At 39.6% G+C, this 27,301-nt stretch overlaps 2 protein-coding genes and 1 pseudogene across 3 annotated transcripts; 1 reads left to right on the top strand and 2 right to left on the bottom strand.

The window, feature by feature from the left end:
- Positions 1-80: 80 nt before the first annotated feature.
- On the bottom strand, positions 81-5,535 carry LOC122079757 (serpin-ZX-like). 2 transcript variants are annotated; one of them, XM_042646465.1, is made up of 2 exons: positions 4,957-5,528; positions 81-1,231 (listed from the first exon to the last, which is right to left on the bottom strand). In XM_042646465.1, exons 1-2 carry the CDS (start codon positions 5,344-5,346, stop codon positions 449-451), a joined length of 1,173 nt encoding a protein of 390 aa, XP_042502399.1. In that variant the 5' UTR covers positions 5,347-5,528; the 3' UTR covers positions 81-448. The 2 variants fall into 2 exon arrangements, with proteins under 2 accessions (XP_042502399.1, XP_042502400.1); XM_042646466.1 differs by lacking the exon at positions 81-1,231 and adding an exon at positions 3,091-4,053 and having other exon boundaries at positions 4,957-5,535.
- Positions 5,536-7,878: 2,343 nt separating this feature from the next.
- LOC122080313 lies at positions 7,879-9,183 on the top strand. The gene has a single exon (XM_042647264.1). The coding sequence runs from the start codon at positions 8,402-8,404 to the stop codon at positions 9,023-9,025; it is 624 nt and encodes a 207-aa protein (XP_042503198.1). The 5' UTR covers positions 7,879-8,401; the 3' UTR covers positions 9,026-9,183.
- A 2,552-nt stretch (positions 9,184-11,735) lies between these two features.
- Positions 11,736-15,084, bottom strand: LOC122077977 (annotated as a pseudogene).
- Between the last annotated feature and the right edge of the window lie 12,217 nt (positions 15,085-27,301).

The raw sequence follows: 27,301 nt of genomic DNA, 5'->3' as shown, positions 1-27,301 counted from the left end.
CATAGAGCTTGTTTGGTTATTCATCTCTATTCAAAGTCATACCTGAAAGAAAAGCATTCTATATAATAGCACAGAAGCAATAGGGAAGTGAGGAGTATTAATTAGTTATTGCATAATATCTTACAAAACAACAGCAGCAAAGCTAGAAGGCATAAGCCTGACGTCAACTGCATTGCATGCAGTCCTACAAACATTCTGATCCATTGACAAAAGAGAGAATTTCCAAGATATGATCCATCTGTTCTCAACATGTAACTAGACAAAAGAGATAATTTACAAGAAATGAATCATCTGTTCTCAACATCTATCTTGACAAAGAGATAATTTACAAGATAAGATCCATCTGTATTATGTACTCAACATTTAACGTATCTATTCAAAATATTGAACCTAAAAATAAAAAGATAAAGAGTTCCGTATTCTGAAATATTCTGATATATGTTATATCTTAAGCAGCCTGCAAGGGATTCAGGACATGCCCAATGAACAGCACAACTCCAGTCATTTCTTCTCTGATCAGGTATATGAATGGGTGATCGGCCACAAAGTCGATCACATTAGTTGGAAGCCGTATGGAATTAAGAGTTATCACACCAGCAGAAGCAGCAGCAGCTTCAGTACCTTCCTCGTTGACTTCAATAAAGGATTTCTGGAATATGCTGGAGACAGCGAGGTTCTGGCCCAGAGGTGAATCCACCATCTCTGTCAGACCACCAGCGAAGGGCAACACCAATCCTAAACCTTTCAGAACTTCAGATGATTCAAACCCGAATGAAATCTTGAACCTTGGAATCCTGAAACTCCCCACTTTGACTGCTTCAGATGGGAGATATCGATCTAAGAACCCAAGTTCTGAAGTCAACTTCTCTACCAAACCTGGAAGCCTATCTTTTGCGTCTGGTAGGAAGAAGTACATGGAGAAACACCTCTTATCTTCCCCTTGTTTATAAGGAAGCCTGAGGACTTTGAAACCATCATAAGCACGAACATATTGCTTTTTCTTGCTGGTCATGAATGGGACATGAACTGAGCTTCCGTCTACAAGGTAGAAATCATAGTCATTGGTTTTGGATGCATCAAAGTTCTGATTCCAGGCTCCCTTAAAATAGAGTGCATTTGCAAAGATTAGTCTGGTCGAGCAGTCAACTGATCCTGGAGGAAGAACCTCCTTGATAAGCCCATTTGTCTCCTTGTCAGCCCATGAATTCACTTCATTGGCTACTTCAACAGCCTTATCACCATCAAAATCACAATAAACATCAGTGACAATAATTTCAGAATAACAAGAAGGGCAATTTACATTTGTGCTCCATTATGTTAAGGGTATCTCTGAACTTGCTCCTTTACATTAGAGATGATCTGTTTTGGTCCCTCCATAAGTGGGATGTTAGGACACATCAGTAGATGTGATCATGTGACATTTTACAAAAAAAGACATTTTTTCCCATTACCAACACATCCTCTTTGGCTAACGGCAATGCTACCAAATTGGGGGAGCGGGGGCGGGAGCGGGAGCGGGGTCGGGGTCGGGTCGGGGTCGGGGCGGGGCGGGGCGGGGCAGGGCGGGGGCGGGGGCGGGGGCGGGGCCGGGGCGGGGGGCCGGGGCGGGGGCGGGGCGGGGGGGGCCGGGGCGGGGGCGGGGCGGGGGCAGGGCGGGGGCGGGGGCAGGGGGCAGGGGCGGGCGGGGGGGCGGGGTGGGGGGACCGGGGAGGGGGATGGGGACTCCAAATAAAAAGAAAGAGATCGGATCTACAATCACGTTGGGGATCTCTGAGTTTTGACCTGTGCCATCATCACCAACGCCCAATAGAGGCAACTCACCCAGGCCCTTTCAAGACTTCTCCACCACCCTATTTTCAAGACTTTGCTATCCATGAGATCTCACTACTTCCCCACCTCCAATTTACTGCACCCCAGAAGGCATCGCCTCCACTTCCACCACCACTTATTGTACTCTCAAGCATCACTTCCACCACCCTCACCACAACCACCATCTCCTCCAGCTTATTGGTTCCCCAAATCATCACGTACCCCATCACCACCATCATTAGTACCACCTCCTTACTTGACCCCATTTCATCACCATAACCAACGTATTGAAAGCATTGCAACCCACGAAGGTTAGGGAGGGAGCCGGGTTGGATCAGAAGGTTGGGGCGAAGTAGGAGGTGAGTGGCAGCAATCATGGTGATCCAGTAAATGCATATTCAAAGGAGATTTGCCAGGTAGTCGCGGCACAGTTGAGTGAGCAGTGGCACAGAGGGTGTGGCTGACCTTGGTAGTGGCAACGGCAAGAAGGCCAGGGAATTGGAATCAAGGCATGAGTGGAGCTGACACTCATCGAGGAGCTTGGATGATGGATATGTGTGTGTGTGTGTGTGAGAGAGAGAGAGAGAGAGAGAGAGAAAGAGAGAGATGGATATGGATAGCGGCTGAACCACATTGAATAGGGTTTGGGAAGGTGATGAAAATCAATACAGGTTGAAGAGAAGAAAGAACCAGAAACAGCCAGTCCTGAAGCCCCATCAAGACAGCCTATTTTTGGGCCCCATATGGACCAGCAATGTAGTCAATCAATCCATTCTTAAAAGCCACTTGTAGCATATGTGTTAGGCCCAACTAATGGGCCAGGGTTGGACCCATTAAAGGCCCCTTTTATTGACTTGTGTGGGAGTCTTTCAAGTAGATCTTATTTTATATTTTTTTCTATTTTGTAAGTAGATACAAGGTAGATTTTATGTGGTATTCAGTTTCTATTTTGATGTAACTAAAAGTTAGGGAATATATCAGGCCAGTTCCTATTTCTATTGGATTGTTATTTTATAGGAGATCACCTCTATATGCAAGGGGGGTTTGATTGAAGCTTCTGTGCTACACACACCCACCCCCCCCCAAAAAAAAAAAAAGAAGAAAACAAAATGATTTGAGTATTGAACAAAGAAAGCTTGGTTACTCGTGGTTGTGAGAGACTGACCAAGGCCATAGGTGAGAGGCCTACGTCAAATCCCCCTTCTTCTTCCTCTTAATTAATTTTTTCTATTCAATTTTAATCACTGTTCTGAGATTGTCTATAAGTTATCTACAGTTCTGTTGCTAAAAGAGAGAAATGATCCATCTTTTCTCAACATTTTACTTGACAAAAGAGAGAATTTACAAGATATGATCCATCTGTGTTCTGTACTCAACATTTAATGTATCAATTCAAAATATTGAACCTAAAAATAAAAATATGAATTATGTATTCTGAAATATTCTGATTTATGTTATATCTTAAGCAGCCTGCAAGGGATTCAGGACATGCCCGATGAACAGCACAACTCCAGTCATTTCTTCTCTGATCAGGTACATGAATGGGTGATCGGCCACAAAGTCAATCACATTAATTGGAAGCCGCATAAATTCAAAAGTCATCACAGCAGCAGAAGCAGCAGCGGCTTCAGTACCTTCCTCATTGACTTCAATAAAGGACTTATGGAATATGCTGGAGACAAAGAGGTTCTGGCCCAGAGGTGAATCCACCGTCTCTGTCAGACCACCAGAGAAGGGCAACACCAATCCTAAGCCTTTCAGAACTTCAGATGATTCAAACCCGAATGAAATCTTGAACCTCGGAATCCTGAAATCACCCACTTTGACCGCTTCAGATGGGAGATGGCGATCTAAGAACCCAAGTTCTGAAGACACCTTCTCTACCAAACCTGGAAGCCCATGTTTTGCATCTGGTAGGAAGAAGTACATGGAGAAACACCTCTTATCTTCCCCTTGTTTATAAGGAAGCCTGAGAACTTTGAAACCATCACAAGCAAGAACATATTGCTTTTTCTTGCTGGTCATGAATGGGACATGAACTGAGCTTCCATCTAGAAGATAGAAGTCATAGTCTTTTGTTTTGGATGCATCAAAGTTCTCATTCCAGGCTCCCTTAAAATAGAGTGCATTTGCAAAGATTAGTCTGGTCGAGCTGTCAACTGATCCTGGAGGAAGAACCTCTTTGATAAGCCCATTTGTCTCCTTTTCAGCCCATAAATTCACTTCATTGGCCACTTCGACAGCCTTCTCACCATCAAAAGCACAAAAAACATCAGTGAGAATAATTTCAGAATAACAAGGGTAATTTACATTTGGGTCCATTATGTTAACGGCATCTCTGAACTTGGTCCTCTACGTTAGAGATAATCTGTTTTGGTCCCTCCATAAGTGGGATGTTACGACGAATTTGTTGGTCAATTATCATTGTTACAAGTTGATCCCTTGTGTTAAATTTATCCCTAACTTGACTCCAAAAGAAGGAAAACTTAGTTTGAAACTTACTTCTCCATATAAACACTTTGTATTTTGAATCCTAATCGTCTATTTTGACAGATTTGGGACTTGGGAGGAACCAGCTCAATTTCCAATGGTGATTCTTTGAGGTATAGAATCAGCCATATCTTTCTAGACTAACACCAGATGATTGATTATCTGATCAATTTGAGGCTGAGATATCATGTACAGAACTAAAATCTTGTGTCGAGAAATCCCTGCATGGAAACCAGGGTTACAGGGTTTCTAGGGGAATTGGGAACTAAATCTTGAAGCAGAACAAGTCCAGCAGTTATCATGTTGGCAATCAAGATATCTGATTCCCGCAACGTGCCCGCACCCTTCTATAAGTGCTTCACAGGGAACACACTCTCAGAAGCTTCATCAGCTTCACCTACCTATATGAAAGAATATGGTACTGAACTAGGGCTAAATACTGGATACGATCATTACAAGCATATTACAATCGTCTGAAGGAATATGATGCATACAGTAACATTTTAATCCATCAGAGGCAAACAATCTATCAGAAAAGGAAAGTACCCCAACCAAATGACGAGCATAAATTAGCCCACTTTCAGGAATTTGACAAAAAATGAGACTAATCAATAAGAACTCAAACAGGGTGAGTGTAAGCTAACAGAGGAACCTAACCTTTGCCTGAAAATCAACCGGCATAGAAACTGCCTTGTAAACTTTATCAACAATCTCTTTGAAAGAAGCCTTCAAAGGAAGAGACTTGTCCATCCAAACACCATTTGCAAAGCTCAATCGCGGCCCACCACTTTGGCTACCATCGGTCAAGACCTTGCTGACAATCTCGGAAGCAAACGAATTGAGCTCTCCATTGCTCTTCGACCTCAGAAAAGAAAGCATCTGATCAAGGGTTGGACCTTTGGAACCCGCAGCGATTAAGCTCAGAACAACATGGATCGATAAGGGGGAGAACACAATGTTGGAGTCTTTCGCTTCATTCAACAAGACGTTCTTCGCAATTTCTAAAGAGAAACTGGTTTGGCTGCTAATCGATTGTCGGAAATCCATTTCGAAGATGAAAGCAGAAAAATTGAGAGACTGCTGCGGTTGATTAAGTTGGGAAGGCGGTGACAATGGATGCTGGAGAGTCCAACCTCCAACCCAGTGACGATCGACTCAACTAAAATGCAGCAAGTCGCGGTTTTCCTCTGGTTATTTATTCGGTGGGAGGTGGCGTTCTGACCGTCTGGCGTGCAATGAAAGCCGACAACTAAACCCCACCGAACAAGGCTACACTGCGCCTACGGCCTAACAAAGCTAAACAATGTTTGTCGGCCCATAGACTTTTGAGCCCAGTTATTAAATTCGCATAACAAACTTTTATCGGATTTTATGGATAATTCGGTCCGAATTTGAATCAAATAAAAATTTTTGAAAAATTCCCGAATTTTATAGACTTTTTTAAAATTCACGTATAATTCGACAGAACTGAATTTTATTTGAATTATAATCGAATTTTATCCATGTAAAAAAAAAATCTTTATCTTGAATAAGTCGATAAGCCTTTAGAAAAATAATGTAATTATTATGCATTTATTATTCAAATGGTATTTTTCTTCTTTTTTTAACAAAAAGTCAGAAAATCGACAAAGTTTATCTTTCCTAAAGTAATCTCTCACATTTCTACAAAAAAATAAATAAATAAATCTCTCACCCCATTTTGGTTTTATTAAGTCTTACAGTTGTTACTCTCTCTCTCTAGTTTTTAAGGTAAACATGCATGGTGGGTGACGTGGGGTCTAGCTGAATTTGTGTTCAGTCCCCCTCTCAGTCTCTCTTTCTCTAATTCAATTATTTGAGTAATAGGAAATGAGTTTAGAAGAAAAAAAATACTAAATATAATAATTCTATCTTTAAAATTTAAATTTAAATGTTTATATCATTTGTATGTTATGTACATATGATAATTGAAAGATACTATGAAACAAGTATTGCAAACATTAAAAATAACATTCGAATTTTTTGTTCGCTTTTTATTTTTGTAAACAAATAAATCTCGAATCCGAATCCGAACTCGAATTTTATTATCTCCGCTTGTTTTGACTGATCTTTTGATCGAATCGTTGAATTAATGAAACGAATTAATCCGAATAATTCTTTATCCGAATAATTCCCAAATCCAAATTTAATAACTATGTTTTTGAGTGTAAAATTGGATTTTCTAACTCGACTTGACCCTTCATATTATAATTGCCCATTGATATCCAACCATGGTTTCAAGTATTCGGTATCATATTTTTAATCCCAAAATATATATATATATATATATATATATCGGTATCGTATTGGTTGTATCGTCCGTGTTGTATTGGCATCGGCTAAGATTGATCCTCGATCCCTGACTGATGCGGATTGGTTACCTATATCATTTCAGGAGTAAAACAATAAAAAAATATATACTTTTTCTAAAAAGCAAGGGACAAAAGTGACCGATATACACCGATCCTCTTCGATACCGATCTGGATCAAATCAATATTGACAGACATTGATACCGATACTGATACCAATACCAAGAGTTGACTCCATGCTTCCCACCATGATTTCAAGTATTACTATCGTATTGGCTGTATTGGCTATAATATATCGGTATTGACTGAGATCGATCTCCAATCCCTGACAGATCCAGATCAATTACTCGTATTATTTTATGGGTTAAAAAAAAAAAAAAAAAAAAGCTTACCTTTTTTAATAAGCAAGGGGGCAAAATGACCAATCAGATCGGTATTGGTAGAAAGTAACCAATATGGGTACCGATACCAAGAACTAAATCCATGCTTCCTACTATGGTTAGTGCTTTGTGCACAACTTCTTTCTTTCCTGCTTCTCTGGTTGCTTTCTTTTCTTTCGAACTTGTTTGTGGTAGGCCCTTACTGGGAGTTGGATTAAAAATGTTGGATCGACTAATCCTTTACAAGTAACTGTGCCCGGAGTTCGAGCCCTAAGTTCTTGCCCTGTGATTGGACAGATGGGAACTGCAGTTCATAATGTGCTATTAATTTTGAGTTCTAGCTCTTAGCAGCACAAGCAGGAGCCAGGGGAAGGCTTGAAGGCCACGTTTTCCGGCGACCTATCGATACCGGAATAAATACCTTTGGCCTGCCATGGTTAAACTAATGACGCGGCTCCATATCTCTTCCAATTCATGCAGCTCACGAGACTTGATTCAACTTGAAATCTGGTTCAATTCCAAATTGAAAATATGTCAAGTTTCAAGCTGAGTTATATGGAAGACTGTGATAAGCAGAGAATGTAGCTAGCTCTTGCATATTAAGGCTTTCTTTGGGATAGTTAATATTTTTGTTTATTACTTACTTATGAATAATCAATTACGATAATAAATAATAAATTATAAATTATAAAAAATAATCGTTTGATTACTATTGGACATTATAGATTTTAGAGGAAATTTCACTCCCCTTCCCTTAATGTTTCATATATTACATTATCCTCCCCTATGAAGTTTATAATTACAAACTTTTCCCTTCTAAGTTGTAGATTATATCAACCGTACCTTAACCGTGAGTGAGAAACCGTTAAGTGAGGAATTATGTGTTACAAAATTGCTTTAAACCCCAAAATACCCTTGATCCAATGGAGATGACTTATTTGCCCTCAACCCTTGTTGTCATCTTCTTCCATGAGGAAACCATTAACCGATTAGGGTTACGGAATCAAAAGCATTCCCTGAACGTTAAACCGCTCTCATCTTCTCTCTCTCCATATATATATATTTTTCCCGGCGATTTGAGCAACAAAGAAGTATTCCTTCTATCTTCCTTGTCTGTGAAGAACCAAACCCTCTCAATCTTGAATTCTTCAACTCTCCCTTGATTACATTCTCAGTCTTAGAAACTCCAATATCGATCCACCGGAGTTTTAGAGATACGAGCTTAAATTTGATCTCTCCTGCTCAATCACTCACGCCCAATCAATAGTATTTTCAGAAGTTTCTGAAATAGAGAGGTCGCACAAGTTCATGGCGATGGCTCCTAAAAGATCAAGGCCTCTCCATAATTTCAACATGCCTTGCTGAGATGGGGGAATCAACGGGTTCTCAGATGCATGAAAGTGAATTCCAACGGAAAAGTTTCCCCCTTCGACCGCAAATTATCGCCTTCCTCCGAATCCCAATATGAAGATTTTATCGGCGGGAGAAGGGAATCGAATTCCACGAAGCAGGGATCTTCTAACAGCTTCGAAAAATCCAAGAAATTGCTTTTGCCACCGATTGGAGCTTATGGAGAGAAATCAAAGATTGATGGTGATGTTGACGACGGGATTGCAGAGGTTAGGGCAAAACTCATGTCTGAACTCCATACAGTTGCTAATAAGATTAATGTTGCAATTCCTGAGGAAGGTGAAGAAGATGAGTCGTCTGTTGCGGCGGCAAGGCCGTGGAATCTTAGAAAGAGGAGAGCAGCTTGTACGGCTCCCAATGATAGCGGAAGAGGAGTCGGTGGTGGTAGTGGTCTTGCTAGATGTTCGAACTTAAAGAATGAAGAGCGTCAGCAGAATACTTCTCCTTCGTGGAATGACAATTCCACCATTAAATCGCTTAGGCTGAGGTTTTCATCTCTTGAGCAAAGCAATATTGGGAAGAAGGAGATCCTAAGTTCTCAATCGCACTTTCTCGACAAAAGATCGAGGACGAAGGGGATGGGGGTAAAAAGAACATTTAACATTTGATTCTAACGGTGTTAACACCACAAGGTACGTTTGTAATTATAAACTTCACGGAGGGTCTAAGTGTAATAGATGAAACATTCAAGAGAGGGGAGTGAAATTTCCTCTAGATTATATAATGAAAGATAAGTTTGGTATGATTATGTGTTGAATTAATTCTATAACCCTCCTCTGTTACAAATTGAGGAACATGTGTATGCATGAACATGGAATTATCTTGAAGTTACTACAAATTTTAGCACTCAAAATCCTTGACATAATTGAAGGCTTACACTCTCTTGAGCAAATCAACAAAGTTTAGCACTCACAATTCTTGCAGAATTTAAGGTTTACCCACTCGACATTTAGTGTATTTATTTAAAGGAAGAGGGATAGGCATGCCACTAATATACAGAAAGCTATCGGACAACACCAATGGAGACGCGGGATGAAGTGACATATAGGAAAGGTATGGGGGTCATTTCAAATGGGGGAGAGAGACACAGCGGTGCTGACTTACAGTATACCTGTAGCATACCATATTTTTATTTATTTAAATATTAAACCAAAAATAAAAATTATGAATTATGTATTCTGAAATATTTTGACAAATGTTATATCTTAAGCAACCTACAAGGGATTCAGAGGGGGTGTCAATCAATCACTCTAGGCCGGTTTTGGTTGGGTCGTCATCTAATCACAAAGACCTCGTACCATGATGGATTTGTTTAAGTAATCAATCCCTGGCCAATAATTTAGGCATGGTCCCATTTATAAACAGTCGATTCAATATCAATCTATTGTTTAGGTTGTACTAAACGGGCTACAAATGGGTTAAACAGCCTATAAAACGGGCTCATACTAAACAAGCTAAAATCAAGCTGCAAGGTTTGTACAAAATATGGCATTCTTTAATGGATGCAATATCAATGTCTGAACTCAGAAGACGCACAAATTTATTCTAATATCAATGTCAGAAGACGCACAAATTTATTCTATAATGTTGAACATATTATCACCAAATTATAGTATAAGCAATAAAAATATTATCTGCTAGAATAAATGGAATTTAAAATGCATATACTAAATTTTTTATCAATGACTTTACAAGATCACGGAATGGGTTGATCAAAATATAGGTGTGAATAATCTTTAGTGCCTTTTTTTTTATGAATAATCTTTAGTGCTCTTCTTTGCTAAAGAAGTCATAGAGGTGTCAATTCTAAGTCTGCACCTGGAGGTCAGAGGTTTGATCAAGCCTGATACGTTCATAGTCTGATCTGAATCCGCTTGATTAACCCGACACATTTATTAAACGAGCATTCATGATGCAAGTAGTTAGCTTGTCAGGCACCCAACAAAATCAACACATTAAAACATCTGGCTTGAACCGATTCATTGTAGCCCAATCCAGCACAAAGCCCGACACATTTATTAATCAAGCGTTCACAGTGCAGGTAGCTAGCTCGTCGGGTGTCCGACTGAACCGACACGTTTAAACGTCCAGTTTGAACCGACTCGTTGTAGCCCGATCCAGCCCAACCCCCTTTAATACTACATAAAATTTCTATTTTGCCAATGCTAGAAAGAAACTAACTAAGCTTTCTTACTTTTTGCTTTGTAATAGGATTTGATTTAATTAAGTTTTGTTTTGTAAGTACTAAGAGTCATAATCTTCTTCTTCTTGTTTTTTTTTTTTTTTTTTTTTTTTTTTTTTTTTTTTTTTCAACTCACTTAAGAAAATAATTTTTTGGTAAGTACGTTTAAAGTCCATTTAGACTTAAATAAGTCTGTAGCCTACTTAAAGCCCGACACCAATCGGTCCGATTATGAACCATACCATGCCCCCCAAAGTTATGCCCATTTAATTAAACGGACATTCACGGTACAAGGTTTTTAAGTGGTCAAGCATGGCTAAGCCCAATCGAGACCAGCCCGGCCCGATCGTTTGACATCCCTAATATAAATCATCATTTATTTTGGGGGTTGAAAATATAAACCATCAATCAAAATGATTACAAAGTGATCATTCTTTGAGATTTTGTGGATGGCAAGTAAGATTTTAAAACTCAGGATTAATCTCTGGATCGAGTTCAAACGGATTTACCCTTGTTTTTTTTATTATTTATTTTAAATTTTGATGTTTTCTACTTTACCCTTATACCTTACTAATGGATTGATATCAAATCGTTCAAGGATTGTGGATCGATTTCAGTCAATACTAATACGATCCAAATGATCTTGAACGATCCAATCCAATCCAATTTTTAAAACTATGATTGTACCTGAAGCCTACGCATGTAGATGGAGTTGATAGGTTCGGAAGTTGAAGAATATCCATTAAAATATCATTTCTTTTCTTTGCAGACATCAATATAACATTTCAGGGGCAGACTGCGAGAGGATAACAAAACATGTGATTCACAATTCCACACCGTCATGTGCATGCACAGTGGACCATGGCTATTCAATTCATAGACTTAACATAGGGAGAAAAATATGGAGATGGAGAGGGTATTTTTAGGGTTAGGAGATTAAGAAAGGGTACATTTAGGAGAAAAATAGGCAATTTAAGAGGCAGTTGGGGTAAGACAGACGACTCAAAAAGGGCTTTTCATGTCGGGCCTTAAATGTGTTGGGCTCAGTCGGGCACCTGTCAGATTTGACCCCTTGTAATGTAAACGACATTATTAGGTCAGTTTAATAGTCTGCCACCTTTAGTTAAAGTGTTGGGTCAATTTTGGTTTTTGCTATCAAGTTCGGTTGGGTTAACCAATGTAGGCCGGAAATTGACACCCCGGGGATTCAGGACATGCCCAATGAATAGCACAACTCCAGTCGTATCTTCTCAGATCAAGTACAAGAATGGCTAGTCTGCCACAAAATTAATCAAATTAGGTGGAAACAATCGCATGCATTGAAGACTTATCACAGCAGTAGTAGCAGAGGAAGCTTCAACTCCTTCCTCGTTGACTTCAATATAGGACTCATGGAATATGCCAGAGACAAAGAGTTTATGGCCCAGAGTTGAATCCGCCATCTCTATAAGACCACCTGGTTTGAAGGGCAACTCCAATCCTAAACCATTTAGAACTTTGGATGATTCAAACCCAAATGAAATCTTGAACTTTGGAATCCTGAAAGCACCCACTTGGACTGCATCAGATGGGAGATAGCAATCTAGAAACCCTAGTTCAGAAGTCACCTTCTCTACCAAACCTGGAAGTCCATCTTTTGTGTCTGGTAAGAAGTACATGGAGAAACATCTCTTATCTTCTCCTTGTTTATAAGGAAGCTTGAGGACTTTGAAACCATCATAAGCACTAACATATTGCTTTTTCTTGTTGCTCATGAAGGGACTGATGGGGACATCAAAGTGTACATCGAAAGAAGAAGGCCCAACCAGTCCCATCTCTGTGGTTGGAAGATTAGAAGAAACCAGGAAGGAAGATAGAAGAAAGAAGAAGGAAGAAAGGAGAAAGAAGGCTTCTGGTCGACCCTTCTTGGTCTACAGTGAGAATGAGGAAAGAGACTATCGCTGGTTTCTTCCTCTTTCTCTCTCCTATTGTCCAGATTTTCTGGACCCCACAATTATTAGTTATTTTAGTAGCTTATTTTCTAGTACCTTGTTTTATTTAAGTCTTTGAATTAAGTAGGAAACTAAATAACACTTATATTTTATTTCCTATTTGTTTTAGGAAGCTTTTATTCTGAAATTATATTCCTAAAGCTAATCTTTTTTTTTTTTAGTAACTATTTCTCTATTTATGTGTAAGGCCATTGGTCATCTTACAATTAATGAATTAGAACTGAAAAATAGCCAATGAGCAAACCCCCCACCCCTCTCACGATTCTCTCTCTCTCTCTCTCTCAATCTCGTCTTTCTCACTCTCTCTTTCTCACCTTTCTCTCTTTCTTCTCTCTCGGTTCTCTCTTCTCTCGCCTCCCTCTCTCTCTCACTTTTCTATTTTTTCTCACTAAAACTACTATTGGTTACTAACTTGAACTACTGCTATTTATTGTTATTGTTGTTGCTTACTGTCTACTATTGTTAGCCAATATCTACTGCTATTGTTATCCTTTGATGCTGAACTGTTGCTACTATTTTATCTCCCTTTGATGTTGGATTGCTGCTGATTTTTTCTTCAATATTGGGCTGCTGTTATTCTTTACGTCGAGGACTGGGCTGCTGCTGATCTCCTTTCAACAATGGACTGCTGTTGGACACTATCTTCAAATCTAGGTTCTCTTCTTTTATTCTCAGACATGGGCAACAGGTAAGTATAGAATGAACCCTCCCATTCACCATTATTCCCTCTTTATTTACTCCATTAACTTCCATTAAAACCCACCCTTTTTTTCCATTGCTTAACCTTTATTTGCATCACTGTTTTATCTCAAGTATTGCTGATTTTTTTTTCTATTAGTAGTAGGATTGATTTTAGGGCATACAACATGGAACTTTTATCTACCTTTGGTGCCTAATAGGCTAGTGCTATAACTTAATTTTACTTGCTGCCATGTTCCCTACCCCATGTTCCCCCTTTGAAGTTTGCGTGAGTTTATGTGCTTTTCTTCCTAGATTATTATTGTTCTTTGCTATCTTTTCATTAGTCTCATTCTATTTTGCATGTTAAATCTTGTTTGCTGAGCTTCTTTTGTCTTCCTTTGTCCTGTCCTACCCAAGTCCCTTGAGTTTACCGTACCTAGTTAGTTAATCTTGTAGGAAACCTAGTCACCTAGGAACCCCTTACATCAGGGACATAAACTGAGCTTCCATCTAAAAGGTAAAAATCATAGCCCTGTGTTTCAAATGCTTGAAACTTCTCTTCCTAGGCTCCTTTAAAATAGAGTGCATTTGCAAAGATTAGTCTGGTCCTATGGTCAACTAATCCTGGAGGAAGAACCTCTTTGATAAGGCCATTTGTCTCCTTCTCAACCCATGAGTTCACTTTATTGGCTTCTTCAATAGACTTCTCACCTTCAAATTAAACCACAATAAACATCAATGTCTGTTAGAACAAATACCAAGAAATATAAAGAAAATGAATAGTTAAAGCATAGATTACATAAAGATTTAACATGGTTCACATAATCAATTTGATGTGCTATATATATATATATATATTCATGGGCAAAATTGAAGATGATTCACTATATGATGGGAGAAAGATTAAAATGAAGATCTCTTGGAAACACCCAAATACGTAGCGGAAACACTCACCCAGAAAACTTAACTTGAAAATCCCCAAAATCACTATTGTTTTTCTTACTTTCATAACAAGACCGCCGTAAGTTTCCGTTCGGATCGCCACAAAAAATGTTGGACCTGGGCAATCTTCAAAACAAGCACAAGAATTCGAGACACACATAATAATATCTCCCCCCACCCCCCAACCCCCTTACGGCTATTTTAGTTTTTTGAGTTTGGACTTCCCTAAGTTTGCCCTTTTGGCTTGTTGTCTTTCTCCTCTTCTTCTATTTTAATAAATTATTTATTTACATAAAAGAATTTGAGGTGAAAGATAGATATATAAATCAATCATTACATCATGATAAAAAAAAAATCATGACAATCCCCGAATAATATAAGCATTACAACAGTCACATATTCAGAAATTTGACCAAAAAAGTTGAGACCAATTAATATTCAGAATGATTGTAAACTAACAGAGTAATTAATTAACCTAACCTTTGTCTTGAAATCAGCTTGCATGGACACTGCCTTGTAAACATTATCAACAGTCTCTTTGAAAGAAGCCTTAAAGAGTGAAAGACTTGTCCACCCAGACACCATTTGGAAAGCACAAACGCGGCCCCCCACTCTGGGTACCATCGGCCAAGACAAGGCTGACAATCTCAGAAACAAATGAATTGAGCTCTCCATTGTTCTTTGTTCTCAGAAAAGAAAGCATCTGCTGAAGGAATGGACCATTGGAACCCGCAGCGATTAAGCTCAGAACTACATGGACCGAGATGGGAGAGAACACAATGTTGGAGTCTTTCCCTTCCTTCAACAATATGAATTTCACAATTTCTAAAGAAAAATCGATTTGGTTGCTGATCGATTGCTGGAGATCCATTTCGAAGCTACTGCTGTTCATTAAGTTAGGAAGTCAGTGATAATGGATGCTGGTGAGTGGAGAATCCAACCTCCAACTTAGTGACGATTTATTGCGGCAGTTTCAACTTTGCACAAAAGCTGTGAAAGTCAGCGCTTTTCTTCGGTTGCATGGCAACTTTTTATTTTTTTTTTTTAAGGTAGAGCATGGTTCTAAGTTTCGGTATCTATTGGCCGTATTGGTCATTCTCGGTTAAGACTGATATTGATGCTTGATCGATCGGATTGATTATCAGTATCGTTTCAGGGGTAAAACCGTAAAGAAAATATATTTTTTCAAAGTTAGGGCATAAGTGATCGATACCAATTATGTTTATTTGAAATAGTAATAAAGAACACTTCCAGCTCGCACAAGTACATACTCATAGGTTGTCATGAAATAGAGTTTCTACCCCTTTGGTTGGATTCCTATGCATTTACTTCCATTGACATAGGTGCTAACACAATATCCATGTGACCAAGTAGACTTTTTTTCTCTCAAAAAAATTTTTTTATGATACATTTGAAGAAAAAAAAAATATTTCTACCACTGAAAGATAACATATATACATACCGAATGCATATAAACAGAAGTGTTTCTTTCGTTTTGTAATGGAGGTGGAGTTGGTGGTGGCATTGATAGTGGTTGTGGAGGTGTGGTGGAGGTCAGATTCTTTTTTGTTACTAGTTTTGTGTTTCTTTTTTTTTAACTTCTTCAAAATGTTTATATCAAATGGTCATACGAAGTGTTTTTATTCATTTTGTTTCAAAAACATAAAAATAGACCGGATAATACATACAAGTTCTACCCCCAAATCTATTTAAGAAAAAAAACACATAAGGAATCTCTTTTTGGTGTTGCCATATAGCTTCATGGCATACTTGCGTACAATGAAAGTAGACAACTAAAGGCAGGTTGGTGTGTGAAAATCGTCTGCAATCGGTGCACCGGTGTAGTGAGCATCGAGTGGCTAAGAGCTCCTTGGGGCGTGTGCCCAGATGCTCTCAACCGTCTGATGCTCATCACACCTTATCACTGACTGCAAAAGATGTGGATTCTAGATTGATCAACATGGATAAAATTTTCCCGCTACCTTGTACGTGGTCCCCTTGCATTGGTAAAGAGGTAACCCACTCCTCTCTCTCTCTATATATATATATATACTAGTAAAAATACACGTGCAAATGCACGTGGTAGTAGTCTCCTAATTAAACATTTTCTTAAGACAAGATTATTGGGTCAATCCATTTGAAGTAAGTTCTGAAAAGCTTAATGAGTTGATTTTTCAAAATTTGTATTTTCTAAAAACAAAATTAAACCTAATTATTCTGAATACAAGAAAGAAAAACTACAGACTAAATAGTGCAATTCCCATAATAGAAAGGAGACGGGAACATGAAACATAAAAAACATATGTCTCGTCTTCCTCTACGGAGGTCTTGAGAATGGCATCAATTTCACAAATAATTCTCTCATAGCATATAACAATAATACTAATAAACCATAATATTACAAACCATGGAGATTGATTAAGAAAAAACTAATCTCTGATTAAGTCAAAGCGATGTACGTGAAAACATGCTTGCTTTTCGCATCCTCTGGAGATTTTTCCATAATATAGTGCAATAACTTCTCCACCTGAGCTCTATCTTACAGATTAAATGAATTATATGAGATTAAATGAATTATACTACCTTGTGAATGTGGAGTATCTGAAATTGAGAAATGCAATGCCAATGATCTGAGAGAAAAAGAAGTTGAAGTTGAGAACTTTTGTGCTACTGTAATAGAAAAAGAAATAGGAATTGAAAATATTCTGACCTATTGTTGTAAGAGACAGAAAATTGAGAAATCATGGGATATTGTAGTTGATTTTTTGTCCTCTCTGTGGTATATATAAGGAATGATTCTATTGCATAAAAACTTATAAAGTCGATGAAAGTTGATTGAAAGATACCGTTTTTATGCAATAAATCTATCCATAATTATGTGACTATAATTTTGTGGCTTTTTTTTTATCCCTTTACTACGTAATAATTTTAATTAATGATTACTCCACCCCTTTCTCTTCCACGTTCAGATAGATGAGTGAGAGAAAGATAATTATAAAGAGAAAATACCCCTTCCTCCACGTTTAGATTTTGTAAGAGATGGAATGAGAGATTTTATGAGTCTTTTTTTTTTTTTTTTATATCTCTCTCCATACTTACCTTTTTAATGTCTCCATAATTATTTATTGTCTCTATGGAGAATCTCCCCCATTGTGCTCCACGTTTTTTCCAAAGACGATGAGTGAGAGAGAGAGAGAGAGATTTAAGAAGGAATAATAGTGCATTTGTTTGGTTTATAATTATATGACTTTTTAATAGTTAATAATTATAATTATATGCTTTTTTAATACTCCACTCTCTCCCTTTCTCCTCCACGTTGAGAGAGAGAGAGAGGAATATTATATGTCTTTTTTTAATCCTTTTTAATATTTAATTAATTAATAATTATAATTAATTATTACTCTCTCCTTTCTCTTACACGTTTAGAGAGAGAGAGAGAGAGAGAGAGAGAGAGAGAGAGAAATAGAGAATTATGGAGAGTTTATTATTATTAACTTCTTTTTTTGTTGGTATATCTTTCTCCATAATTGCTCATTCCATCCCCATTCACCATAATTCTCTCGATTTCTCTCTCCACTCTCCCCCTTTCTCCTCCACATTTAGAGAGGGAGAGAGTGAGAATTATAGAGTTTATATTATTATTTGATTTATCTTCCATTGTTAGGAGTGAGAGGATGAGTAGGTTTAGGGTTTGTAATTATATGCATTTTTAATACTCCACTCTCCCCCTTTCTCCTCCACGTTTAGAGAGAGAGAGAGAGAGAGAGAAAGAATTATAGAGAGTTTATTATGATATTTGTTTCATGTTCAATTTTGAGGGGATTTTGGTCATTTGGGGATTTTTTCGGGTGTGTTTTGGTCATTTGGGAATTTTTTTTGGTAGATGTAAATAGTTTTTTTGTCATTTTGAAAAAAGTATAACAAAGATAGGGAGTACGTACTTTTATATAGTAGTATGATAGTATGATATACACTAGTAAAACTATTTGCGCATGTGGATTTGCACATAATGAACAATTTCTTATGACCATTTCAAGATAATGAACATATTTTGTTTCACATGGCATGTTGGTGATCCTAAATTAATTAACACGGGATCTGTTGCAATTTTATTGGTCTCTCTCCAAAGTGCAGATAGATATTATCAACAACAAATAATAAAAATTGTAAGCAGGACAAATTTTTGTAGACTAAATAGGTAAGATTTAAAAAGCTTGTGAATCTAATAACTTCTTATAGGATTATGAGCACTTATCAATTCATGACCAATGGAATTCAGATAATTTGTTCTTTCTTATATCCTATATTCAGTATTTTAATATCAAGAGTGGTCACTATGGCAATAAAAATTGGAGCAGAACTCATAATAAACACCACATTATTTTTAGAAAGCATAAAAAAAGCAGTCAAGCCCACAAACTAATAATCTAAATATCTCTCAAAGGTGGTTTGAATGGAAAAAGTACTGAAAGGAAAGAAGAAAAGAGGGCATAATCTAGGAATTTCAATGGACAAGGTAAACCAGGCATTTAACACCTTTCAAGTTTTTGATAGTTTATAAAATACTGTAGAATACCCAAATTCCCAGTAATGTTAGGATCTAAAAATCCTGTAGTATAAAACAAATAAACAATGTATTTTAAAATATTTAATTGAATAGGATTTTAGGAAATGTACCTCTTCAAGCTTGCAATAACCTTCTTGGGCAAGGGTAACATGGCATACACTTTTACTCAAACTGATGAATCCAGATCTACTGAAAGAAGAAGGAAAAAACATATCGTTTTCAGTAACCAATTAGAGAATAGAGAGACATGCAAATTCACGTGTGAGCATTTGTCAGGTTGCATAGAAATTAAATGTATACTGCAATCTAAATGCATTCTAAAAATTATCCTTCGTAAAATTAACTCATGATCCAAATTTTTGAAAGGCTCAATCCATTTCAGTCTAAATTGGAAAGAAAAAAAAATAATTTAAAGTATCTAATTTTAGAGTTGCACCTGACTTTAAGAGAAGCGATTATTGAATGGATGCCAAGGAACTTGGGACTATGCTAAACCACATTTTCATATAGAAAATGCAAATGCACACGTGAGCATTTGTCAGATTGCAGAGAAATTAAATGTATACTACAATCTAAATGCATTGTAAAAATTATCTTTTGTAAAATTAACTAATCCAAAATTTTTGAAAGGCTTAATCCATTTCAATCTAAATTGGAAAGAAAAAAAAATTTTAATTTAAAGTATCTAATTATAGAGTTGCACCTGACTTTTAGAGAAGCGATTATTGATTGGATGCCAAGGAACTTGGGACAATGCCAAACCAAATTTTCATACCATGATCATTCAACAGAAAACACACAATTTTATTCAATCATTCAATCATGTAAGAATAGTAAGCACCCAATTCTGGATCCTTGAAGAGCTTAATCATTTAATCAATAGAGAAAGAAACCCGAAGGCGCACCCTGTTTTGGGCTTTAAGCAATTATGTAAGTATAATATCATATGTTCATAACTATAAATATCCTAAGACCTAAACCAAGATGGGGGGAGGGGGGGGAAGGAGAGGAAATGAGAGAGAGAAAGGAAACTAAAAGAAAACTTAAAATAGGAAGAAAAAGAGAAATATTGTTTGCTTTACATTATTAAGGACTAAAATCATAATAAATAATATCAGCAATGAAAACACGGTCCATCATCATCGTATGGGTGGGTGATCCACAATCTATTAGATAATTATCTTTAGGATCAAACCCAATGAGATGAGTACCAAAGACAACACTCTCAGGCGGCAGAGAAGAAATTTAAGCTCTCCAACACCCATCAAGGGAAGAAATTTCTCAAAAAATGGATGTTATGGAGTTGAAGAAAGGAAAGAAATAACTTTTTATGATAATGGAAACAAACTAATAAGATTTCAAAGAAGCCAAAAGAATATCAGTATCAAGAAATGCATTAACCATTCTCTGTGCCCTGAAAACTTTCTTGGTTGAGCCTTTTTAACAGTGATATCCATGCCAGTTCCAGGTTTAGCAACTGTAAAGGTATGTTCATCGATCCACCTCTTAAAGACCAAACCAAAACCCCCTTCTCTTTACTACTAAATGTTAGATGCTAATGGGCAGGGCAAAGAGGGAAAAAATTTTGACGTGAGCATGTAATTGAACATAGATAAAATAATTCAATATTGTTACAAATAAAGGTTGAATCATCATGGCTGAGTATGGGTACAGTACGAAAGCTCAACTGTTTAACCCTATATTCTAATGATTTCTATTTGGAAGTCAGATGCAAATCTCCAATACTTGACAACCACACAATGCTAGTCAAAACACAAGAAAGATACCATGAGAGGCAACAATAGCACAATGGAAGCTCGACAATTATAAGGGATGATAAAATTTATTTGAACAAAGTTTATTGCTGAGTTCAGACATGACGTTAGTAAAAGTATAAAAATCATCAAGCAATTTCTCATAAATTCAAGTGTTAAAAGGAGAATAAACCAATTTTGTTGTTCTATTCTCTTAAAAAAGATAGTGGCTGCAAACATACTCTCAACAAATATTGAAGTTAAAGAATATGTGCAAATATCTAAAGAGTCTATATACACCAATTTTGTTGTTCTATTCTCTTAAAAAAGATAGTGGCTGCAAACATACTCTCAACAAATATTGAAGTTAAAGAATATGTGCAAATTTCTAAAGAGTCTATCCTTCCACTTGTGGGGCTATGATATGCCTTTGTAAAGAATATTCAGCCTCCATAGAAGATGTGAGAGAAGAAGACACCAGGATCTGTGTTGCCATCTTTGCTACTTTTTCTTCTTTTTCTCTCTTGTAATTGTTTCTTAATTATTTCAGTCCTTTTCTTTTGCTTTGTAATTGCTTCTTGGTTGTTTCATTCTTTTCTTTATTTACAAGCATATTGGTTTCAGATGGGGCGTAAACAATTCGTATGTTTATAACATAAAAGATAAAATCTAAGAAATCCATGAAGCTTGAGAGAGAATGAACATAGAAGATTTTCTATTGCAAAAGGAAAGACAAACGTAGTAGAGTTGGAAAATAATGAATAATACTGAATAAAAAATAATAGAAAGGCACACACTTCCTTGAAGTTTAAGAGAGATATAAACATTCAACTTAGAGAGTTCTCATGCCTGACATGTTACTCAATAGAGGAAACTTCATTTTTATTCCATTTATATAAGTGATCCCCTTGTGAAAGAAAATAATTTCACCCATTCTAACTACCCAAAGTTTCTTCAGTGAAGAACACAAAAGGAATGCCACATCATTATGATCAGAAGAATATGGAAAGAGAAGGCTTTCACTCACATGTCAGTTAAATTTACTAAAGTAGAAATTCGAGGAGGAATTGGCCCTTCTAAACCGCTAGCCAGTATGAAAATCAAGGCAAGGAGAACCAAGTTAAAATTTTGAATTCTGCTCCTAGAAGGCTCTCGGCTGCCCATTGGACAATTTATAATTGATTGTAAGAATTTTAGCTGTGGATCTTCCCCCCCCCCCCTAAAAAAATAAAAAAGAAGAAAAAAGAAGGAAAAAAAGTAAGACATGTAGATAGAAATAGAAACTTACAAATCCCTCAAGTTTGTTAAATTTGCAAGTGTCTCTAGCAATGTCCTTGTGAAATAATTCTAGGAAATCAGACTAATAATAAAAACAATTAGACATTCCATAATATATTAAATTTCTTCAAAAGATGTGTAAATTCAGGGGGGGGGGGTAATGCATAACTGAATATCAAAGAGAGATGTCCAAGTGGATAAGAGAATTCAACGTACATTCTCTTTATGTCCACCAATTTGCCTAGTTCTCAAGAAAGAGGTCCAAAGAGCTAGTTGGCATGAGGACCCTGAAAATTTGAACGCCTGTAAGTGAAATTTTTAAAATGAATCATTTTTTTAACTATGCAAATAGGTTAAATATTGAAAATCATAATTTACAGGTCTCCGAGAGTGGTGATGTCCCCAATTTCTTTTGGAATTGGACCCAACTGTCAGTTTCCAAGAAGGGAGCTGAAACGACATATCTCTCTATCAATCACTGTTTTCAGGGAATGAACAGAAGATCTAGATTTACCTAACATAGAGCATGACAGAAGAGAGAGAGAGAGAGAGAGAGAGAGAGAGAGAGAGAGAGAGAGAGCTTACGAAACAGGGCCAGACGACCTGATACGGTCAAATCAATCGCTCAGTAGGGTAAGGACACGTGTCGCCCACTAGATAGGGATTACAAAGACTCTACCTCGTCACCTGCATGAAGAGAATATTAACCGCCAAAAGGATGGACGTATTCGGGTGGAACTCTAAAAGGGAGGAAGGTGAACCCGAGAAGGACACTGGGAAGGAAAGGGAAAACCCTAAACCCTAAGAGCTATATAAGAGGGCCCGAGAGGAAGGAAGAAGGTAAGCATCCACACCCTCACCATTACTCCTATATCAAAAACTGTGCGGCCGATCCCTAACTTGAGCATCGGAGGACTAACCCCGGGCAAAGCTCCGGGCCTTTGCCTTCTGTGCTTGTGCAGGATCAACTCATACGGATTTTCGGCAGCAACAGATTGGCACCGTCCGTGGGAACGACAGCAATGGTGGGGAGAACCTACAACCGCAAGAAGACAAGAGCAGCGTCAAATATGAACATGGGGGAAGAACCATCAGGGGGGCTTCCTCCCTCGACGGAGATGGGACGATAAAAGGGCAATGATGATCGGGAAGTATCCGTAAGGTACCAACGTTCGACCGGATATTCAGTAAGCGAAGATAGTGATCCTTTGCCCCCTCCTGAAGCGCAAGAATATGTGACAAGGGAGCAATTCGAAGCCCTCCAGGATAAATATGACTGAATGGCCGAGGCAATGAAGGAGGTCTCCAAAGCTGTCTCTTAGAAGACCAGCGGAGCACCGCCAGGCCCCCACATCCAGCCTGAGAGGGCTCGAGATGTGGACCGGAGCAGTACAGGATCGATAAGGTCCGGTCATAATTTTTGAAACTGAGCAATGAGGGAAAGTCCCACACCCAGGGGAAGGACGCGGCGTGCCACCGAAGACAGACATGGGGAACCACGCCAAGGAGACTAACAGAGACACGAGGACTCGGGGTTAAAGCAGATGATCCTGGACCTGAAAGATGAGATCAAGAAAGTGGCAGAAAATCAGATGGGAGCTCGCGAGCCAGACCTCACTAATGACACGGCTCTAGCTGATGAAGTCATGAGGGACCCACTCCAGATAGGCTTTCGCTTGCCAAAGTATGACACTTATGATGGGTCTGGGGACCCCGTTGATCATCTGGAAGGCTTCAAGGTCGCTATGCAGTTCCATCGAGTCTCAGAAAATATTATGTGTCGCGCCCTGCCATTGACGTTCAGAGGAGCGGCAAGGCTATGGTACAACCGTCTGCCGACGAAGTCAATCCACAGCTTCAGCGATCTAAGTTACTTCTTTGTGAAGGGATTCTCCAGTAGCCAACCCCTTCAGAAGACTACGTTGAACTTGACCAACGTCAAGCAACATGAAGGAGAATCACTACGGAACTACATGAAGCGCTTCCAACAAGAAAAGATCACGATCAGAGGTCTGGACCTGAAAGAAGTGTTCACTGCCCTGCTGGGAGGCGTTAAGGATAAGGAGCTAAAAAGGTCTTTGGTGAAGCATACACCAAGGAACCTGGCCGAGCTGAGGGCTCGGTGCGATAAGTACATCCAGATGGAAGAAACCCTCCAAGCTGATGAAGAAGCTAAAAGGAAGACGGGAAGGAAAAGGATCTCAAGGGGCGACGACAAGCCCTCCGAAGAAGGCAAAAGACGAAAGTATGAGCGCGGTCGGGCACCCAGTCCACCAAGGAAGTTTAAAAAATACACAACCTTGAACCGGTGACGAACGGAGGTACTGATGCAGATAAAGGACTCCCCGGATGCCAGAGTCATGAAGTGGTCAGGGAAGATGGGACGGCACCCCGAGAGATGCAATATGGACAGATATTGCCACTTCCACAGGGACCACAGCCTCGACACCGAAGATTGTTGGCACCTCAAAGGGGAAATAGAAGGAATGATCCGAAGAGGATATCTAGGCCAATTCATGGACCGCGAAAAGGAGGATGCCCAAGATGGTAATGACCGTAGGGACAACTGTCGGAGAGATGGCAGAGGCCGCTATGAAAGAAGGGGGCCAGCCCACAGAGGCAATCAAGAACGGCAAAGGGACCGGACACCCAAGGAAGCTGACCATCGCCTCCGGGATGAGAATAAGAGCCCAACTAGGGTTATAGCGACAATTTGTGGAGGTCTAGCCGCTGGAGAAAGTTCAATCTCGGTCAGGAAAGCTAAAGCCTATGTGAGAAGTGTACATGTGGTTGAATGGTCGAACAAGAAGGCGAGGACGGGGATGGTTATTTCCTTCTCAGACGACGATCTGGAAGGGGTGCACACTCCGCACGACGATGCCCTAGTTGTCACTATGACCATAGCGGGTTGCAAAGTGAAGAGGATCTTAGTGGATAACGGCAGTTCAGCTGATATCCTGTTCCTTGAAGCTTTTTGGAAGATGGGCCTGGATGAGGGAAAGTTAAAGAAAGTCAAACACCCATTGCAGGGATTCTCCGGAGTCCCAGTGAAAGTGGAAGGATCGATTGAGTTGCCAGTAAGAGCCAGCACCGGAGATCGCCAAGTGACGGTCATGATCAACTTCCTGGTAGTAGGCATTACCTCGGCATACAATGCCATACTAGGAAGGGTTGGATTGAACCTACTAAAGGCTGTCGTCTCCACACCCCATCTCAAGATGAAATTCCCAACCAAGAACGGTGTCGGGGAATGTCGGGGCTATCAGGAGGCATCCTGGAGGTGTTACGCCACTACCTTGTGGGGAAAAGAAAAGGCGGGCGAGGCGCTCCCAATAGAAGATCTGCGCGATGATGCCAGTTATCAACGGGGGGAGCCAGTCGAGGATTTGGTGCAAGTTGAAGCCGAAGAGGGGGATAATGCTCGATAATTTCAGATTGAGGCTACCATGCCAAGGCTACAGCGAGAAAGACTCATCTCATTCCTCCAAAACAACACTGACGTCTTCGCCTGGTCGGCTTCGGATATGCTCGGAATAGATCGAGAGGTAATAGAACATCATCTGAATGTTAGCCTGACGAAGAAGCCGGTGCAGCAGAAGAAGACTTTTGCCCCCGAAAGGCAGCAGAAAATAGACGAGGAGGTGGAGAAGCTGCTGAAGGCCCAGTTCATCCGCGAGATCCAATACCCGGAGTGGATATCCAACGTGGTGATGGTCCCGAAGGCAAATAGAAAGTGGAGGATCTGCATCGACTTCACCGACCTGAATAAGGCCTGCCCGAAGGACGCATACCCACTGCCAAAAATAGACCTCCTCATCGATGCCATGGCAGGATATGAGGCGCTGAGCTTCATGGATGCATACTCGGGGTACAATCAAATCAAGATGTCCGAGGTTGATGTCCCGAAAACATCCTTCGTAACCGAGGGAGGACTGTACTGCTATGAGGTCATACCTTTTGGGCTAAAAAACGCAGGGGCCACCTATCAAAGGTTAGTGAATAAAATCTTCAAAGGGATGATCGGCAAAACCATGGAGGTGTACGTGGATGATATGCTCGTAAAAAGCCTGAAGGTGGAATGACACATCCAAGACTTAGAAGAGGCGTTCCAGGTGCTGAGACGGTATGGCATGAAGTTGAACCCAGCAAAGTGTGCATTCGGAGTAGCCTCGGGAAAGTTCCTCAGCTTCATCATCTCGGAGAGAGGAATTGAGGCCAACCCAGTCAAAATACACGCCATTCGGGATATGAGGTCGCCCCAGAATGTGAAGCAAGTCCAGGAGCTAACGGGTCGGGTCGCTGCCCTCGGGCAATTCATGTCTCGGTCTGCAGACAAATGCCTCCCCTTCTTCAATGCACTGAAAGGGACCAAAAATTTCGAATGGACATAGGAATGCGAAAAGTCCTTTAAATAATTGAAGGAGTACCTAGCCGCACCCCCGCTGCTGAAGAAGCCGAACACCGGGGATACCTTGCAGCTATACCTTGTTGTATCAGCAGTGGCGGTAAGTGCAGTACTGACGAAGGAAGAAGGAAGGCAACAACGGCCAATATACTATGTCAGTCGAACTCTTATAGATGCCGAAACAAGATACAGAAAGGCAGAGAAAGTGGCGTATGCCCTAGTGACAGCGGCAAGAAAGCTGAGGCCATATTTTCAATCACATACGGTATGCATACTCACAGACCAGCCCCTGAAGAAGATACTGTAGCGGCCGGATATGTCCAGTCTCCTGGTAAACTGGGCCATAGAGTTGGGATAATTTGACATCCAGTATAAACCGAGAACCGCAATTAAAGCATAGGCCCTCGCAGACTTCACCGCTGAGACGACGCTCCCCGACGACCCCCAGGAGTTTGCCGAGGACAGAGGAGAAAAGGATTGGACATTATACGTGGATGGCGCTTCCAACAGTGCAGGAAGCAGCGCAGGAATCAATGTTGGTCAGCCCCAAGGGTTTCAAGATAGAATACGCCCTACGGCTCGACTTCGACGCCTCCAACAATGAAGGAGAATATGAAGCATTAATAGCCGGGATTAATCTAGCTCGGGCTTTGATGGTAAAGGAGCTGGTGGTGCATAGCGACTCACAGCTCATGGTACGATAGGTGAATGGAGACTACGAAGCCAAAGAACAGAGGATGGTTGAATACTTGAAGACGGTGCGAGACAGGATAGCGGCCTTCAAGGAATTCGAGGTAAGGCAAGTGTCACGAGAAGAGAATGCTAGTGCAGACGCACTGTCACAGCTGGCCACCTCCGACTTCGTAGATTTTGGACGATCGGTGTATTTTGAAGTGCTATCACAACCAAGCACCGAAAAACCTCGAGAGGTACTACCCGTAGGTGAGAACGGCCAAAGCTGGATGGATGCCATAATTGAATACCTCAAGGAAGGAAAGCTCCCAGAGAATAGGGACGAGGCAAGGAAAATAAGAATGAGGTCAGCACGCTTCCTTCTGAAGGACGAGATACTGTATAAAATACG

Source organism: Macadamia integrifolia, chromosome 5 (genome assembly GCF_013358625.1).
Source record: "Macadamia integrifolia cultivar HAES 741 chromosome 5, SCU_Mint_v3, whole genome shotgun sequence".
Classification (NCBI taxonomy): domain Eukaryota; kingdom Viridiplantae; phylum Streptophyta; class Magnoliopsida; order Proteales; family Proteaceae; genus Macadamia; species Macadamia integrifolia.
Note: the sequence above shows the minus strand (reverse complement) of the source record. Positions and strands in the feature narration are given on the sequence as shown.

Coding starts and splice junctions, on each gene's coding strand:
- LOC122079757 (XM_042646466.1), bottom strand. CDS start 5,346: ATGGATTTCCGACAATCGATTAGCAGCCAAACCAGTTTCTCTTTAGAA. Junction 4,054..4,956: donor CGGTTGATTTTCAGGCAAAG/GTTAGGTTCCTC, acceptor GATGGTGAGAAG/GCTGTCGAAGTGGCCAATGA.
- LOC122080313 (XM_042647264.1), top strand. CDS start 8,402: ATGAAAGTGAATTCCAACGGAAAAGTTTCCCCCTTCGACCGCAAATTA.